Source organism: Magallana gigas, chromosome 6 (genome assembly GCF_963853765.1).
Source record: "Magallana gigas chromosome 6, xbMagGiga1.1, whole genome shotgun sequence".
NCBI classification, from domain to species: domain Eukaryota; kingdom Metazoa; phylum Mollusca; class Bivalvia; order Ostreida; family Ostreidae; genus Magallana; species Magallana gigas.
This window is the reverse complement of record NC_088858.1, coordinates 12,031,817-12,050,742: the sequence shown is the minus strand read 5'-3', so window position 1 is coordinate 12,050,742 and position 18,926 is coordinate 12,031,817. Positions and strand designations below refer to the sequence as shown.

General features: G+C 34.3%; 2 protein-coding genes across 2 annotated transcripts; one reads left to right on the top strand and one right to left on the bottom strand.

Moving 5' to 3' along the window:
- Positions 1 to 10,743: 10,743 nt before the first annotated feature.
- Positions 10,744 to 12,848, bottom strand: LOC105345930 (uncharacterized). Its single transcript, XM_011454303.4, has 2 exons — positions 12,263 to 12,848; positions 10,744 to 11,711 (listed from the first exon to the last, which is right to left on the bottom strand). Exons 1-2 carry the CDS (start codon positions 12,608 to 12,610, stop codon positions 11,169 to 11,171), a joined length of 891 nt encoding a protein of 296 aa, XP_011452605.3. The 5' UTR covers positions 12,611 to 12,848; the 3' UTR covers positions 10,744 to 11,168.
- Positions 12,849 to 15,453: 2,605 nt separating this feature from the next.
- Positions 15,454 to 18,160, top strand: LOC105345929 (uncharacterized). The gene is made up of 2 exons (XM_020074373.3): positions 15,454 to 15,650; positions 16,447 to 18,160. Exon 2 carries the CDS (start codon positions 16,458 to 16,460, stop codon positions 17,814 to 17,816), a length of 1,359 nt encoding a protein of 452 aa, XP_019929932.3. The 5' UTR covers positions 15,454 to 15,650; positions 16,447 to 16,457; the 3' UTR covers positions 17,817 to 18,160.
- Positions 18,161 to 18,926: the final 766 nt, after the last annotated feature.

The following is an 18,926-nucleotide window of genomic DNA, read 5'->3' as shown; positions in this document are numbered from 1 at the left end:
CTTCATAACAAATGTGTCCACCAGCATTAGTGCTTCACATTCAAGTGCAACTGAAGTGTTTAAAAGAGAAAATAATTTTAATTTCTTTTCGGTGTAAAGGAGGATTTTACAATTCATTAAAGATGATTTTGAAGAAGATATACATTTAAAGCAATATGAACTGTATTGTTTAGAATTTTATTTTGCTGCAAAAACCTGCTAGTATGATAAGTCTGTAGTAAATTAAACTCTTATGATAAAAAAGATTTGAAAGAATCATTAATTTTCGTCAGAAGAAAGATTTTTCTTCTAAGAAATATATAGCAGATCAATTTTTGTACAGGACGACAATTCATTTAAGGCTTCTTAACGGCTTTTCCAATAAAAATATGGCTAACAAAACTTTAAAAACCATGATATTTTTGCCATTTTAGTTCAAAATAACATTTTTCGTTAAAAAAAAATTCAGCATGAAAATTGCAGCTCATATTGCTTTAACCTACAGCGTGCAAATAACATTGGTATCAGCATGCTGTCTCTACACACGTGTAACCATTTATTTTGACTTTACACTCTCATTAATGTTATATGCAAAATGAAAATGTCTTAGATATCTTCATGTGTTGGTACGAAGGGGTGGTGGTCTGAACTCCTCCAGGTTCACATTTCTATTTAATGATTAAAAACATTATTAAAACCCCCACACCCCTTGGAAAATACAGATCCAATTTGCAAGCTAGCATAAAGGGTCCATATACATGTACAATGTTTATTCAATAAGTGTGCCCCCCCCCCCTCTCTCTCTCTCTCTCTCTCTCTCTCTCTCTCTCTCTCTCTCTCTCTCTCTCTCTCTCTCTCTCTCGTCAGGTTGTTTGACATTTCAATTAATTCCAGCTAAACCATAAATCCTACAAGCTTGGTTTTTTTTTAAACTGTGTTTTAAATGTGAACGAAATAAACACTTTTGACTGGAGGTACCCTTCAATAGTTACAAAATGTATACTTCTGATGCGATGAAAAATATCATTATAGACCAATTTCGTTCCTGCTATGTTAAATTGAGGTAAAAATAAAAAAGGGGCTCAAAACCTTGCTTACGGTTTTTAAAAAAAATATTTACATATAGAGAGGGCAGTATTTTATGTTAACTTAAATCATATCGAACATTCATAATTCCATGTGTTAAAAAAACCCATTTGAACTCTACAAAATCACACCATATTCTACCGTTGTTAGTACAAAAATGACCAATACGCGGGGGTTTCGAACTATGCTCACCTTTGCGCATGCTTTTTCAAGACGCAGTGCGGACTAATAAGTCAAATGCAAAAAATCTTTTTTGTTTATCAAAACTTGTTTATTTAATGATTAGTTAATGTAATATTATCTGGTTTGGCCTAATTCTTATTGTTACATGAAAATTAATGGATAGTGCCAGATAAATGAAACATTCAAAGAAGAATGATCTAAAAACTGTTCATAAGCAAGGAAAAGACAAAATGATTTATGCTAGTATGAAAAACCTCCACGTTGTGACGTACTTCCTATCGAATTAAACAACAACATCACGTCTATATTTTTTTCTTCCTTACAGCATTGCACAAGTAACTATGAATCTGTATGGAACGCCATAACTGCCTTATGTGCCTATTTCATGTAAAGATGGTGCTTTATTATATTATGCTGTGGTTATATCATGTGAAGATGGTGCTTTATTATATGAAGGTGGTGCTTTATTATATGAAGGTGGTGCTTTTTTTATATGAAGATGGTGCTTTATTATATGAAGGTGGAGGTTAATTATATGAAGATGGTGCTTTATTATATGAAGATGGTGCTTTTTTATGTGATGATGCTTTTTTATGTGAAGGTGCTTTTTTTATGTGAAGATGGTGCTTTATTATATGAGGGTGCTTTTTAATGTGAAGGTGGTCACTCGGAACTCCTCTTATTTTTGAATACTGAATTAACCTATAATGCCTTGTGCATAGCTAACCCGAACACGAGCACTTTTCTATCAACTTTATTCGTGCGTACTTGTGTATGTAGGGTAAGAAGCTACAATATTACAGAAAGGAAAAATATCAATACATATATCATTACCCAAAAAGCATGTTCCGCAAACACAGAAAATACTATAAATGTTTAACATTAATGCAATACACAAATAACTATTATGTGTGTTTACTCGTTACAATACTATGCAACTTTATCGAGACTTATAAAAACTTCACTTAAGATGTAAATACTACGGTATCTTAGAAAAGACTTAAATGTTATAACAAATGAGAATTGATATAATAATTAGTAAACTTTGATTAAAACAGCAAATAATTTGTAAACTTACATTTGTGACCTGACTGCAAACTACAGATACATTGGCGGTAAAACTGCACGGACTAACGCTCTTCAGTAAAGAAGTCAAATATATATACCCTAGAAATTAATTGAATTTCGAACCCGATGGAAAAAACAACATTGCCTATCGTAACAGCACATAACCATTTATGTATTATCTCGAAATATTGAAATTAAAACAAAAAATTGATGCGATCAAAATCCATTTTATACACTATTGCTAGTTCCTCTTTTTTCTAGCACAATTAGTATAGAAGCTATCGAGGAGATCTAGCTGTGTACGACTTTACCCAAACCGAACTTACATCTATTAAGTGACAACTATATAATGACGGAATATTACAAGAATTAAAGCCTAGTAACGTTATCCTGAAAAGCAGAAAATTGAATTTACTAATTATTTGTGTTTTAGCGAAGGTTATGCCCCAGCAATATGATTAAAATAAGATCTTTGATCCGCTCTTAATTGGGAGTTGATTTTAATCAACTCTCCTATGCAGTTACTCAGACAAACCGAAAGTGAAACAGTGTTTGGACCTCAGCACAAATCATCGCTGCTGACAAGACTTAGTTCTTGAACATAATTGATAAATTCGATGTAATGTATGCTACAGCATTGTTTTTCAAGGAAACTTATTTATAAATACCTTGAAAATAGTCAGATTTTAAATGGTACGAACAATTTCGATATTTTTTGTAGTCGTATGTATTCCTACGCCAGAGTTCAATATAGTATCGTTCAACTCGACGCTCGGCTGTCTCCGTAAATCTCCGACAAGCAGAGAGTCTCCCTTGCTTGTCGGAGATTTACGGTGTCAGCCGAGCGTTTGGTTGAACGAGACTATGTAGTTCAATATTGCTTGGATCCATACAATTTTCGAGAAATATTTCTATTACTGATACATAGTTTGATTGAATTAATTTTATCTTTAAATATTATTTAAGATGATTCATATTGGGGTTTCTCGACATTCTTGTCGAAAAAGTCCAAAAATTCATATTATAAAAATGTGCGTAATTCAAATACAAATAAGAAACTACATGTACTTGTCATGCAAAATAACATATCATTGATTTTAAAATAAATAAACATCGACAAAATCAACTCCTGTCAGTTTTTCAGTACTTTGATTTTGTTATTGTCATCGCCCAGTCGGTCTTCGTCATTGATGACCGTTCATCTTTAACCTAAGTGGTGAGTTTGGAGGGAGAGCTCACATTCTGAGTGTTTCAAAACAAAACATCATAAAAAAAAAACAAAAAAAAGGAACGGATTGAGGATCTGATTTTAAACAGACTGATGCCCTAGCTATAGGTGATAGGATTTGACTTGAAGAGAAAGTAAGGGAAATTAAGTCACAGGGAAAGGTCTACTATACTATAATATAGCTCAAAGAAAGCCCTTTTATAAGTGGTAAAGGCAAAAGTAAAATGTCAAGAAATACTGACAAAATATTGTATTATTCAATTAATCATATTGTCAATTCAGTTGAGATGAAGTCGTACAGTTCATCTCGTCACATAAATACTTATTATGCTAAAAAAGAGAAACTAGCAATTGTGTGTTAAATGGATTTTAACTGAATCAATTTTGTTCTAGTTTCAAAATTTCGAGATAATAATTGTTTAACTCAGTCTTCAAAAATAAAGTTCCGAGTGACCATCTTCACATTAAAAAGCACCATCACATAAAAAAGCACCATCTTCATATAATAAAGCACCATCTTCATATAACAAAGCACCATCATCACATAAAAAAGCACCATCTTCATATGATAAGGCACCACCTTCATATAATAAAGCACCATCTTCACATAAAAAAGCACCATCTTCATATAATAAAGCACCACCTTCATATAATAAGGCACCATCTTCATATAATAAAGCACCATCTTCATATAATAAAGCACCATCTTCACATGAAATAACCACAGCATAATATAATAAAGCACCATCTACATATAAAATAGCCACATAAGGTAGCTATGGCGTTCCATAAATCTGTAAGTCATGAGTTTGAATCCCGCTGGAGCTTTTTATAATTTCTACCTTACCATAAATTGCTTAAACAGATCTGGGGAAAATATTGTAACATATGAAAACTCAAAGCCGGTGAAAGTATTTTGATGAAAATGTAATTCAATTCACAAATATCGACAGATGTATATTGTACTGTCCTCTGCGCTAAAGCGCCGCGGACTGTACAATATCTGACAGAGTGGACAGTTTTCGGCTTATATCAATTGCATATTAATAGGACACCTATCGATATCAATTTGGATAAAACTACATCATTATCCAAATGATTTCACCGGTTTATAATTTTACAACATATATCCCAAAAAATATATTTTTTACATTTTTTGTAAAAGTAAATTTTATAAAAGCCCCAGCAGGATTCGTACTCATGTCTTACAGATTTGTAGTGAACGCACTACGCTATGCTTTTAGGTAATAATTTTGGGAAAGAAAACAGTTATATAATTATACATGATTTAATTGTTTTTAGACAAATTACACCTAATATCAACGACCGAATCAATGTAAAATTAAGGGAATACCAATCAATAATAAACAGTTCAATAAAAGTAACATCAATCTTGGACATACCTGTATGATTAAAAAAAAATCTGCGTCAAATACATGTATCATGTTAGAGAGCCGCAGTGATGAAGAGAAAAAGGAAAATCTCAAAATCATTTTGATATATTGGTTTTTCCTGATAAAGATATCATATTTGAAAAGGATTACATTAAACAATATGAAACATTGATAAGATGCCCAAGTGAGACAATCTAGAAAATGAAAAGGTGGCAGCCATTCCATAATGCTAGACATTTTGCAGGTTAACGGAATGGTATAATAGATGCTGATTTAGATTTCTCGGGGTATAACAATCGATAAATACTTTGATGCGTAGAAGAGGAACAAAATCCTTGATTTGATTAAGTACTTGGCGAAGTTAACGTACTCATTGGCATTTTATTTTTTGGTTTGGATTTCGGTCCATTTCAACAAGGTAGTAATTTTTGGAGTGATCCTATCTAACGAACTATAGTTTATTGCGGAAAAAACCCTTCTAATATCTATTTGTGTTAAAACAATTTTCTTCAGATACTATACCATTTTACATGATAATTATCAATTAGTACTAAAGAACTTGTTTAGTTTGTTCATATTAGTTCTTATTTTGAAGACTTTGATATACAGTGTAGAAACTTAAACATATGCCTAGCCGATAGCATGCTGCACTGTTAATAAGTTCAGTACTTCGATCATAGACAGTAGCATTTCACAGACTGAACAAGAAGCAGGATTAATTTCTACTCTTTTTTAAAAATCCCTTTAGATATTTCACAAAGCCGTTTCTCCTAGGAAAAATATTTAACTGACGACAGTTTACAATTGATAAATCAATTTCTCAAAATGAATATTTACATATGTTTGTATTATCACCTAATACACCGGTACTAGAGTTCAAGACGTCGACTCTGTAAAAAAAGCGGATCTATTGGCCTTTTGAATCTTTTAAACCTGCTATCCTTTTGTTTAAATTAGAGTTTTGTCATCTTATAAATTCTGAATTTCACATGCCGAATGCAAATTTAAAACAAATTTACAATATGACCTAAGTCAGTAAATACATGTAGTTGTCATATTGTAAAAAAGTTCTCTGTTTACACCCACAAAATAAACAGAGGCTGCGTTGGGTATTCTTATGATATCTATAATTTGGATAAATACATACATAAATACAAAGCTCCTCGCCACCTTACAGTCTGCATGCACATGTTTTGCTTTCTGTATTATGTGGTATAAATCGAGTGGAAACATAGTGTTCAGAGATACTTGCACACTTTATATCAATGCTGTTTCTTCGATCAGTAATTACATGCTTTAAAAAAGCAAATCCAGAAAAACGGCGAAACAGTTTTCCAATAGTATACTAACGCTTCAGCAATTGCAATCGTTCATTCAAACGGACATCAACGTTAGCAGACTGTCATGTCCTGGAACAGAAGCGCGTGAGTTTGGTACTACATATGTAAACACGTCACATGGAAAGGCATACATGTACATGAAGCGGACATAGCGGACACCTCAAATCAATACTAGTGGTGCTCGTTTTGGGCTTTGAACATGGTCAAAAATTTTGTCAGGTAGACTGGACGATGAAAGATTTTGCTGATTAAAAAAAGGACCCTAAAAATAACCGCTTGCAAACGTTGAATTTTTTGTCAAATGTTGCACAGCAAATGTTGCACAGCAGTTGGCTGTATCCGGAGAGTTGCGATATCCGACATTATATTTATTTCATGCAACAGAGTGCTCTATATTGTAAACTTTGTTTGTAATTTGCTTTCATTCAATTTTCGTGTATAAAATACAGTGTTATGAAATTCTATCAATAATTTCATATTTAGAAAAAATAATATACGGGTCTTGTGATTTATTGTCTCATATCACACACTGATCTTATTAAAGTACAGCCCTGCGTGACAAACGCTCTCTTTCCGCGTAGGAATACCTTCTAATAGTTAATAAAGACAGTGTCCATATCTGCATTATTTATGTCGCGATTAATCCCAAAGCTATTATTTGATTTGAATAAATTGTCACAGAAAGCAATTTGAGTAGATGAATGCGAGGGAGCAGAGAATTCACACCAGGTTCCGCACCGCAATACCATCAGATAATATTCTAATACTCCAAGGTATTATTGCTACCTTCTTCGATTGTTTACTCAACTCTCTAAAAGTATGAAAAATAGAATTTAAGTAATAGGCAGGCTGAATAGATATTGAGATTGCAGGCAAGATACAGCGAGATCTAATTTTCCAATGTTTTGCTACATTAGACAAACTTGCTTTATGATCTTGCGCGTTGTTGACACTTTCACGTTGTCAATTAAGATGATTGAGTCCCATCCTTACTGGTACAGGTTCCTCCAATAAATTGTCTTTGTAGCACATTGACATCTGAGAACCAATTCCCAGGAGAGTCGTTACAATCGCAATGTATTCATGATCGCTATCAAATAATAATCGCTGTTTTGAAAAACAGGAAAATTGATTAAAGTTAATAGATATCATTAGGGTTTTGTCCGAATGTTTCAAGAAGCTTTATCTCCCGAAAAAGAGTCTTAATGCACAAATCGAATCAGGGTTTGAAATGTTCGAAGTTTTGATCTCTAAAACATGCAAACTCTAAGTATTTTGATTTGAAGATTACTCAATGCATTCTAGATTTTATATTTATAAAAGAATAGCTGATGAACGCAAGGTTTTATTGATAAATTTTATCTCTAAATCGTGATATATAATGCAGCGAAATTAATAGTAGATTATATACTTATGGCTATATTGGATGAAAAACATTTAATGAATCTATAGTTTTATAAATCGTAATTAAGCACCAGAGCCACTACCATTTCTTATAGGAATGGTGAACATTAATATATAAAGGGGCGAAGGGAGATTAGATCCGTGTCCATCTCCAATCTTATCAAAATCAGAATTGCTACGCTCCAAAATTCTGATAGTCGCTTTGTACAGCGATTTTCGAATCTTTAATGTACAGCGCCAATCAGAATCTTTTGTACAGCGACTTTCAGAATCTTTGCTAAGCGACTAGAATCTTTCAACAGCGACTTTCAGAATCTCTGTACAGTGATTATCAGAATCTTTGTTCAGCGACTATCAGAATCTATGTACAGCGACTATCAGAATCTTTGTACAGCGACTAGAATATTTCAACAGCGACTATCAGAATTTATGTACAACGACCATCAGAATCTTTGTACAGCGACTAGAATCTTTCAACAGCGACTATCAGAATCTATGTTCAACGACCATCAGAATCTTTGTACAGCGACTATCAGAATCTTTGCACAGCGACTAGAATCTTTGTACAGCGACTATCAGAACCTCTGTACAGCGACTATCAGAATCTTTGTACAGCAACTTTCAGAATCTTTGTACAGCGATTATCAGAATCTGTGTATAGCGACTATCAAAATCTTTGCACAGCGACTAAAATCTTTCAACAGCGACTATCAGAATCTTTCTACAGCGACTATCAGAATCTTTGTACAGCGATTATCAGAATCTGTGTACAGCGACAATCAAAATCCTTGCACAGTGACTAGAATCTTTCAACAGCGACTATCAGAATCTTTGTACAGCGACTATCAGAATCTTTTAACAGCGACTATCAGAATCTTTATACAGCGACTTTCAGAATCTTTGAACAGCGACTATCAGAACCTCTGTACAGTGACTATCAGAATCTCTGCACAGCGACTATCAGATTCTTTCTACAGCGCCTATCAGAATCTTTGTACAGGGACTATTAGAAAGATTTTTGAAGGAAGTCCACACAGGACCCACGTTCACGTTATAAGGGGGTGAAGGCGTTGTGGGTCGGTGTCAAAAAGCCTACATCGCTAGCTAGATATTTTGCTCACATTTTTTTAAAATTGCACATACATCAACATCAGGTGCAGGTCGTTTGTCATCTACCCTTAGAGCTGCAGTTTTGTAGCTCTACGTAGATCTATTGTCTGTGAACCCAAATTATCTCAGTACAGCTTCAGACCTGCATTTTCTACCGGCATGCAAGGTATACGAAACTAGTAAATCAATGCTAATGATTAATCTTTTTGATAATGTGGCTAGAACATCAGCAAAGAATTAATGGCTTTGACACCCTATACCTGTACTTTAGTATATACCTGTAAATATATGCTTTAGTATCTTAGCAACACTTATACTTAAGAACATACATGTACCTTGTACATGTACATTATATTATCTATCCTTCACATATATATAGTTTAATATCTACCTTGTACATACACTACACATAGGCCAGCCTATGTACATGTACTGTACATGTACTGTATCATTTACTTGTGCATATATTTACCGAGAGAAATAAACATGCATTCGTGTTACATGTGATAATGCCGATCAATAACTTTAAGGTTTATATGCCCACAGATGAACCTATTATCATATACATGAAATTTATATATATTGGCGATAAAATAATACGTAACCGAGACGATAAAAAATAAGGAGTTTGCAGTCAGGAAAATCATGGCCGATTTCCGGGTCGTTTAGATCCGGGTTACATAATACGCTCATTGTTAAAATAGCAGCGCAGACTTTTAGACCCAGCTGTGCTGCACGGTTACAGAAAGAAAGATTTTTTTTCCAGATAACTAATAACTATGATCGTAATGATAAATCAAACTAGTTAAAAATTAAAAGCTTGAGCATTTGCATCAGGAATGGCGTTTTAATTTATGATTAATTTGATATTGTGGTATCTGAATAATAGGGCTTCAAAAAAGTTTTAATTAAGAAAAATCTACTATAGATTTTTTTAAAATCTATATATAGATGATTATGTCATTTTTTACATTTGAAACAGGTACTTGTGTTTCATTCAAAACCAGCTATTTTAAACCGAACAATTTTAAACTAAATAACAAATGCTTGATAAGTTAAAAAAAAAAGGTGTGTCGGGACTTACGATAACAAATCATTTTAAACGGTCATTTTCTATAAATAAAAAAGGAAATGAGTAACGAATTTCAGAGTTTTGTACATTTTTGACTAATGAAATATAACTAGAATGCCTACAGTTTCTCCAAAAACGGAATTAAACAAGCTCTTGGAATCCGCTTTAGAATGCCATCTGTAAGATTGAATATAGGTATCGGGATTAATTTTCCCATTATTTAATATAGAATATCAAGAAACTGTTTCATTTTCTACATAATTCCTTGAAGGTTGCAACGTACGAGAAAAAGATTCTTCAAATCAATTATGACGTCATAATGGTTCAAGCACCAAAAAGACACTCTGGATGACCTTAAAAAGATAAACCTGAGGTATTAATAAATATCATGCAATTAAGCAAAATGTAAATCCAGGATATCTTGGGCAGAGTATAGTTTTTCAAAGTAGAAAATTTAAAGTAAAAATTTGGTTTGCAGCACCTTGAACATCGACACAATCTTTAAAAAATATATAAAAACCTCGCATTTCCATATATTATCCGTGCAATGTTTAGGAAATTATAATCAAAGAGCGATAACTGCATAAATGGCTTTATAATAGCCATGTGAAAATTCCACGTAATATGCATTCCAAATGCACCATTCTCTTTTGAATGACACTGTTCCGTTGCAAATCTTCATTTTCACAAAAAATAAATTATGGAAATAACATTAACTGGATCTTTAATTTGTAAATTCACACATTTTACTTGTATAAGACATGCTTGTTGAATTTGATCCTACATATGGGGGTTAAAATCGGCAATGAATAAAAATGATTATAAAACTGTAATTTTTTTAGCATTTAATTTACTACATTTTTGCATTTGTATAAAGAACTGTATCAAACAAAAGTTTTCACGAGACTTCCTAATTTGTAGCAACAAAATGTCGCTATTGACATGATTATAAAAAAAGGAGTTTGTCTTAAATTGTTAATACATGTACATGTATGCAGTCATAACAATGGGGAGGGGGGTTTGCCCCTCCACTTTTGTTTTAAAAACCATCTGTATCATTTAAAGTCTGATCTGAAAATATAATTTAATATAAAGCCGCCCCCCTTCAGTTTTTGAACAATGCGAAAACAAAATAGGGGAAAGTTTATATTGAGACTTATTTTATTGATACAAGCCATTTTACCAAAATTCATTAAAAAAGTAGTATAAGTGTACGGATAAACAATTCATTGGTAAAGTTCATTGTTTTGACAAAAAAAAAATATCATATGCAATGAATCGAATTCCCTTGTATACTCCAGTATCTATATTTTAATATACCGGGAATCCCTCACTATCTGGCGCAGTTCCTCATCACCGATCGCGTATTCCTCGGGTATGTCGTCCAGCGAGAATGTTGTCGACACGGCCACAGGAGCGATAGGATCCTGGCGCTTGCTTCGAATGTTCCTTGCGAAGTCGATCAAGACGTTGGTGTTCAAGAGCACAGTCTTCTGTGTGGCCTCATACGATGCAATGCGGCGGTTGGCAGCGTCCAACTTCTTCGTCAGGGTGTCGATGGCTTGACGCATTTCCACCATTTCCCTCATCAAGGCCAGTTGAAAGGAACTTCCGGTGCCTTCTTCTGCAGTGGAGTTGTGGTAGGGACGGAACCGTACGGGAGTGGTGCCCTGAACTGGAGTGGATGGCGTTCGTGGTTCACAGATTGGCGGATCAGCTGACGTGGACGGGGCTTCATCAGTCTGATAGGTAGGTGGATCAGCAGGCTCTGGCTCCGGCACTGCAGGTTGTACAGCTGGGGGTTGTCCAACGGCAAGAACAGTTGCCCTTGGCTTCTCAGGTTTTGCCTAAAAACGATTACAGTTTGTTAGTCAAATTTTGAATATCTGAATGAACAGCGAACTCCGCCAACTCTTTAAAAATCGACGTATAAATAAAAAACAAAACATTTTTATGATATTTGCGGTTTATAATTTCAATTATAGAGTTGATTACAAATACATGTACATAGTTGATATTTTTACAAATTATTAATATTATTACTTTTGATATTTTTACAAAAATATGATCGTGAATCGACAACCTACCGTGTGTAATGGAATTTTTGTTTTAAAATTATTTTCCAGTCTTCATTAGTTTCTATCAGGAGTATGACTTGTCATTTAAAAAAAACATGGAGCTTTCTCTTATAAACCTGTGTGCATGAACTTGCAAGTATAACTATAAAAAAGATAAATCAAAGTAAGGCTACTAACCAATGGTTTTGTTCGCAGCATTAATTATGTACGTTATAAACTAGGATAATATATCTATAGATAATAAATAATAGTGAAAATATACATCTATTAGTGATTTTTGTAAAATAGACGAATTTAATTTTATTCACTTATGTACTTACAAGTGACTTTTCTTTCTTGCGACGTTTGGGCTCCTGGAATGGCGGTGGAGTTGGAGATCTGGGTGAAGGTGGCAAAGAAGTTGATGACCAAGGAGAGGCTGGTAGACACTCGGTATCTTCCATCTCTCGCAGCTTGGCCCTCATGTCCTGCTCACATCCAGCATGCAAGACCACAGCTCGATCGACTTCCTTAGGCCGGCCCCACTGAACGTCATACTCATTTCCACACTGAATATTCAAGTCAGACTGAGTCTTGAAGAACACACGGCTTCGCGCTTGAAGATTGTCGTCGCAAACGTAACGCACTAGAAAGTGGGAATCCTCGCGCACTGACAAACGACGAGCCATACTTAAAGTAACGCAACACAAAATCACTAAAACGTGAATTCACAAAAAATGTTCTTTACACGTAGAAGACCTTGTAAGAAATGAACCGAACGTGCAAAAAATACCGGGTTGCTAATTATAGGAAGCCCTAATTTTTAATCACTTGCTCATCATTAGTTGACACGCATGGACTTCAACAACAAACAATAAAAATGTAGGCGGACCAATTAATTGTTAAAAAAACACAATCACACTGCACATTTATAATTTTATAGGCAATTAAAATCATTTCATGAAAATTTTTATTTTAACGACCCTCTTAAAATATGATAATGGAATCGAAAATATTTTATTTGCAATTGCTGCACAAGTATTAAATTAAATACTTTAATAATTTATTTAATAGCTATGAAATAATAAAAAAAATAGTAATAAAGACTCCAAGTATTTCGATTATAATCTCTGTCAAAATCTGGTTAAATATCGTCATTAAAGAGACAGTACAGCTGAAAACACATGTGTGAATAACTTCAGATTTACCTATTGTATAGTTAGGAAATAAGAAATAACGTTTATTATAATAGTTGAAATACAGGAAAATCCCTTTCACATACTTAATTAACGCAATTATGAGCTTCCGGAAATTCAAGGGTCGTACAAACCGGAATAATCTTATATCGTTTATTTGTACCACGTGGACTTTGATTGACAGTAATTGACACGTGCTGAAAAATTACAAGATCTTCGTCCCACTACGGTCATCCTGGAAAACGAGGTTAAAGCGATTCTCTAAATGAAACACATCCTTACTTACTCGATAATTTATAAATGGTTTACCAATTTAGGTTCATTTTAAAATTAATAGACATAAATATGTCAAATAACCCCTCAAGGGGCCTCATTTATAAATTTAGGTTGTAGCAACTCCTATGACAAACACGAAAAATACATGCTTCCAAAAATAATAATTGTGGTTATTTAAAAAACTTTGAACAGTTATTACCTATGAGAAGTAGAAAAGACATATTTTTATCAACAAACCTGTCCAGGAGATTCTTCGCGAGCCCTGCATGTGTTTTGTTTACAGTAAATACGCATGCGTAATAGTATAGAAGGCTGAACCCCGAACACGTTGCGATGTATTTATGTGATAGGTTATACGTCATTATTAATTTTAATGAAATAATTAGATTTATTGCATGGAGAACTTTGTAATTTTCTGAAAGTTTATACATTCATGAGTAGTACAAAAATACCAAACCCAATCGGAAATTTTTTTCAAGTCGGTTTTTCGATAAGATGCGCCGTACTGTCTCTTTAATATAGCATTGAATGATTTATTTTTGACGTCGTCGTGTCAATATCTGCCGTCAGGTGAGCAGACAAATTGAATAACGCGCGTTAGCGCGTTATGATAATTTGTTTGCTCACCTGACGGCAGTTATTGACACGACGACGTCAAAAATAAATCATTTAATGCTTATATTTACATTCCCTTACTGAAGAAATCAATTGTTTACTTAAATAAATCGATATAAAGTGCAGATCACGGAGGGAGTGAGTAAGTAACAGCAAGAACAGCTGTTTTGCAAAACCGGTTCAAACTGGTTTTCACATAGACTGTTGAGATGTGATCGACGAGCATGAAAATATAATCCATGATAAATAACTCTTGAAATGTTGTTTTTAACAATAAAGTCAACTTTTTTGTTGAATAATTATAAAACATGGTGTTTTGACAACATTCATGCAATGTTTTTTTTAACAGATAACATAGGAATCACTGTTTGAGAACTACTTATGTAAATTACTCGTAAATTCATACGCAGTGAATAGGTGTTGCATTTAGAGGCATTTAAACATCACGGAATTTAATGGAAAAACACAGTAGAATGTAAATATATTACTTGTCATTCGGGGAGATAACTCCCGCTTGTATACGATACTTTTCCATCGATAATTTTAGAGTGGCGGGGACAGGTAGATGATGATGAGTTGATGGGAACGCAGTATACCTGTCTCACCTGGCCGATCACCTCGATGTGTTTATACCGTGACGGGGCGCGGGAAACACGGGATCCGCGTTGCCCGTACTGTACCGAGACCTAGTCCAGGGAAAAAGTCGTTGTCTGGAAGGATATTAAACTTGTTTTGTCTTAAAAGTCATGCAATAAGTCGGTGTTTTATTATACCGAAGCAGACCTTGTCGAGGATAAACGTTTGTCGTCCATACATATATGTCCAAGTTATCGGACTTTAAATTGAACGACCAGAATAAAATCAGAATATATTTTACATGTAGTTCGAAGAAGGTAACCAAATGATGTAACAAATCCCCCCCCCCCCCCCAAGTTCCGAAATTGATATCCAGTAATTCACCTTGGACACGGTATGTTGCCTTGATAAAAGAGTTGTAGCATCCTTTTACACAGAAAACATTCACAGTATAAGATACCAATATCCTCCTCTCTGCAACTGGTCATCAATGAATCGAAAATCAGAAATTATTACCGTACAAACAAGGACTGCATCTCTAGCAGATGTCTCGGTTTTTAAATAAAATAAAATATTTTCCTTTACTATCTTAAATTGTAGGATTCTTTTTAAAGAGTACTTATGTCTAATATTCGTTATACTTGTAAATGTAGTAATTTTTGTGCAATGTATTATTCATAAGTAAACAGTAAATAAAGTTTATTAGTTTAGAAGGAATAATCTCTCTGTTGGTGTTGGCATGTAAAACATCACAAATTGCAGTGCTTATATAACGAACCGATCCTTTTTATTTCCTTTAAGTACAAACATTGCTTAAAATATGACGCGAAACACGTCATTTAGTCAAATTAACATATACCTCAGGTATGTCTCCTTTCATTTAAGGTATTAAGATTATTAATCTTATTTCAAAGATTAAAGACTTGTTTTGTCTCTGAATACTCAAGTTGCCAAATTTTCTTTATTCTAGACCAGTTATAGATTCTTCAGGTAATCTGTGTTTGAGAACGCGAAATTAAGTACATGTGTGATATATGTGTATAGGATCATTTTCTGAATTCAGCAGGTAAGAATACCCTATGTTCACTGATTTATATATGATTGTGTATAGCTATGTGTCATTTTGTCATTGAACATTCAAAAAGTTATTACTTTACAGTTTAAAACGCATGAAAAATAATCCGACATTCTGAAGCATTATGCATTGATTAGATTTATGCAATTATTATGAAGTTTAAAGGCAAGTCTTTCACTGCTGATGTATTTCATTACACTTGATTTTAAGTAAACTTCGACCGACACATCGAAATTAAAAGGCCCTTTCACGTTTCTAATCTCTTTGAAATCTAAGATTTATTTCTAGCCTTAGATTATAAATATACATGTAACAACCCAAATATCAATTGAATATATAAATTAAAAACATGAAACCTTGACTCTACATTCAATGTGTAGCATATAGTTATATCTACAGAGTGTTGTTTCTTAAACATCATTGCATAAGGTAAAATAGCTGTGTATACGGTTTTTGTGTAAATGAAAATGGTTTTGAACGTTTTGAAATTGGTCTAACATTAATCCCCTGAGTTTTATCCAATATAATCCTATATAGGAACGAGGTGATCCGAAAAGACGGTAATCGTCTGTAATTGGATTACGACTCTAGTCTACCTTGGTTTTTAATCTTTTGTCGTTTTGTTAACGTGAGAATTCCCCAAGCTTTTGATTTACATGTACACATGTGATATACATTTTTTCTAATTAAACAATGGGAAGGATGTGATCGAATGCTAGTTAAACTGGTCAGTAGAATACAAATTTATGTGTATCGCATTAAGTTCTATATTCTTGTAATTTTATAGACCCCAGAACAATGTCGCGCCCAAATGCCAGCAAAAACGACAAAGAAGTGAATGCTGTGATTTTCAATATGAAGGAACAGCGATGCCTTTTGAAGAATCTGTCTACACTAGATGCCGAGGCTTCATATTCCCTGAAGCTGATAGACCTCAACAATCGAGGAATTAAACTGTTCTACAAACGCTTCAAAGACAAAGTGAATAAAATAAAGTCGCATCTACAAAGCGACGAAATCGCTCACCTAAAAATTCTGGACGCCACGGGTGAGATGAGAGAACTCGTAAAGCCCTTAAATATAACTGGGGCGTTGAGAATAGCAGACGCAGAAAAACGTCTAAAGCTTCAGGGACGTGATAACCAGCGGATGTCTAGGAGCGCCATGTACAGAAAGAGCAGTGACGCTGTTCCCATGTCTCCTATGCTCCGCCCCAACACGTGTCTGGCTAACATAGGGAGGGAACAGCGTCCCAAAAGACCTAGGAGTTTGTCGACAGGGAGGCAAAGCTCGATTATATCTTTGTCCTCCCCAGTAATGGAAAAGAACCTAAAAGATGACGTAAACACCAAATCCGGAAATGACGTAGTGAAATCGGATGCAAATACCAGTACATCACCTAGACTAGAAGGAAAATCAGACCGATCTAAAAGTATTTCTTGTCATTCAAGTTTGTCTGAAAATATGTCACCGGACAAATGTCAAACAACAGAGCAACATGGCGTTGCATCAAAGTTGGATCTCAACCATTCCGCGATACCACGTGTGATAGTGACACCAGTGCTAAAGCCGGAATCCAGCAGCCATACGGGAGGTACGGAGGACCCACAGCAACACGACGAAGCAAACAAAGGGTTGCAAAACGAAAAGACTTCAGGCAAAAAAGTTACAATAGTTGAGGACTTTGACACTTTTAGAAAATCAGCTATCGAGAGGAGGAGTCGCAGCAGAGGATCCTCAATAACACGGATGAGTGCTTCGGCGGCCATGAAGGCAGGTATGTTTTCTTGTCACACGCACAGCCAAGATCAACTACGAGAGATGGCCAAATCCGCCTCCAGTAATGGAGAGTCCGTCAGTAACTACATCATAGACGATCCGTTCGAAGAACGCCGAAGAATGTTGTTAGATATTGAACATTCGTATGCGAATAATTTAACAGAAAGAAAGGAAGTGTTTTTGGATGAACTTGATCTTTACATCGCCAAGCAAAATGAAGAAAAAGAAGAAGTGAAAGAGTCCGAGGGAGAAAAAAGACCAGAATCTAGACTGGAAAGACTTACTCGGCGTGAGATGCGCCGGTTGCAAGAGAAAGCAAAGCGCGAATCGGTTGCGGACTGTAGACTGAGAGGAGACCATATCTTTCTACTAAGCTAAAATTCGATTACGGATGTTCATGTGGACTGATCTGGTTGAATGCTCTTTTAAACGAGTCAGTGTCTGTTTATTTGAAATAAGCCGAAAGATATATAATCAAGGCGATGATTTCAAATTTGAAATTGTTAGAAAATGAACCCCAAAGATACGTGTGTATCGATCATATGCATATGTATATTGTATGGTATATCTATGCAAAGAATATGTTTTTATCCATCGATTGAGATTGGGTGGAATACATACATGTGCATGTACTTACAGCAATCTGGTCCATCTGATGTGCAGTGCCGAAACAAACTCTCTAACTTAAAGCCTTTTCCAGTCAGTCAGTGTTAATAAATTGATGCACCATCATTTGTTGGTATTTTACTAGTATTCTATAAAATATAAGAGTATTGAAGGTATCCGATCCATAAATGGATCTATTGAAATATTTAAGGTATCCGATCCATAATAGCCCGAGATTCATTGAATCTTGATGCATAACATATGTGTATGGGCTTAATATTCAGTATTCTTTGACATAATTTTCATGTATCAGTACGTAAAAGCGGAATGTGTCTTAATAATCGACCTTTTCCTTTTCCCGAAGAGTTGCCCCCTTTGCTTTTAATCTTTAAAAATTAATTGTAATAAAATCTAAACGGTATAAAATTTATTTTCAATAATTTCCTTATGATATAATACACATTTCCACCAAAGTATTTATTGATAGTATTTACTTTTTTATTTAAAAAAGTGTGCTTGTCCTCATAGGCCATAATGCAATCTTCATCAATTAATTACTGTTTAATACTTTTGAAAATTTCTCTCGGTAAATCTTTTTCTTCTCTTAAACGCTTAATATTAATATCAGAGTATTTAATACCTGATGGATATTTAAGGTTAGAAAAACGAGGTCCTAATATGGATCGGTTGCCTTAATTAAAAGGTGCCGGATAATTAGGTCATGACCAAATTAATATTTTTGGACCTGTGTTTGAATCCATGGCCAAGACGCAACTGCTTACAAAAAACGGTTGTGTTACATTTGATAATAGTACCTATTATTTAAAGACTTCTATACTGGAATCAAACAACTTCATTTATCCTTCACTATATTCTACATAT

Bases quoted from the DNA above. Each gene is read 5' to 3' on its own strand.
- LOC105345930 (XM_011454303.4), bottom strand. From the start codon at position 12,610: ATGGCTCGTCGTTTGTCAGTGCGCGAGGATTCCCACTTTCTAGTGCGT. The intron at 11,712-12,262 runs GTAAGTACATAA...AATCGTTTTTAG, and splicing joins GCAAGAAAGAAAAGTCACTT to GCAAAACCTGAGAAGCCAAG.
- LOC105345929 (XM_020074373.3), top strand. From the start codon at position 16,458: ATGTCGCGCCCAAATGCCAGCAAAAACGACAAAGAAGTGAATGCTGTG.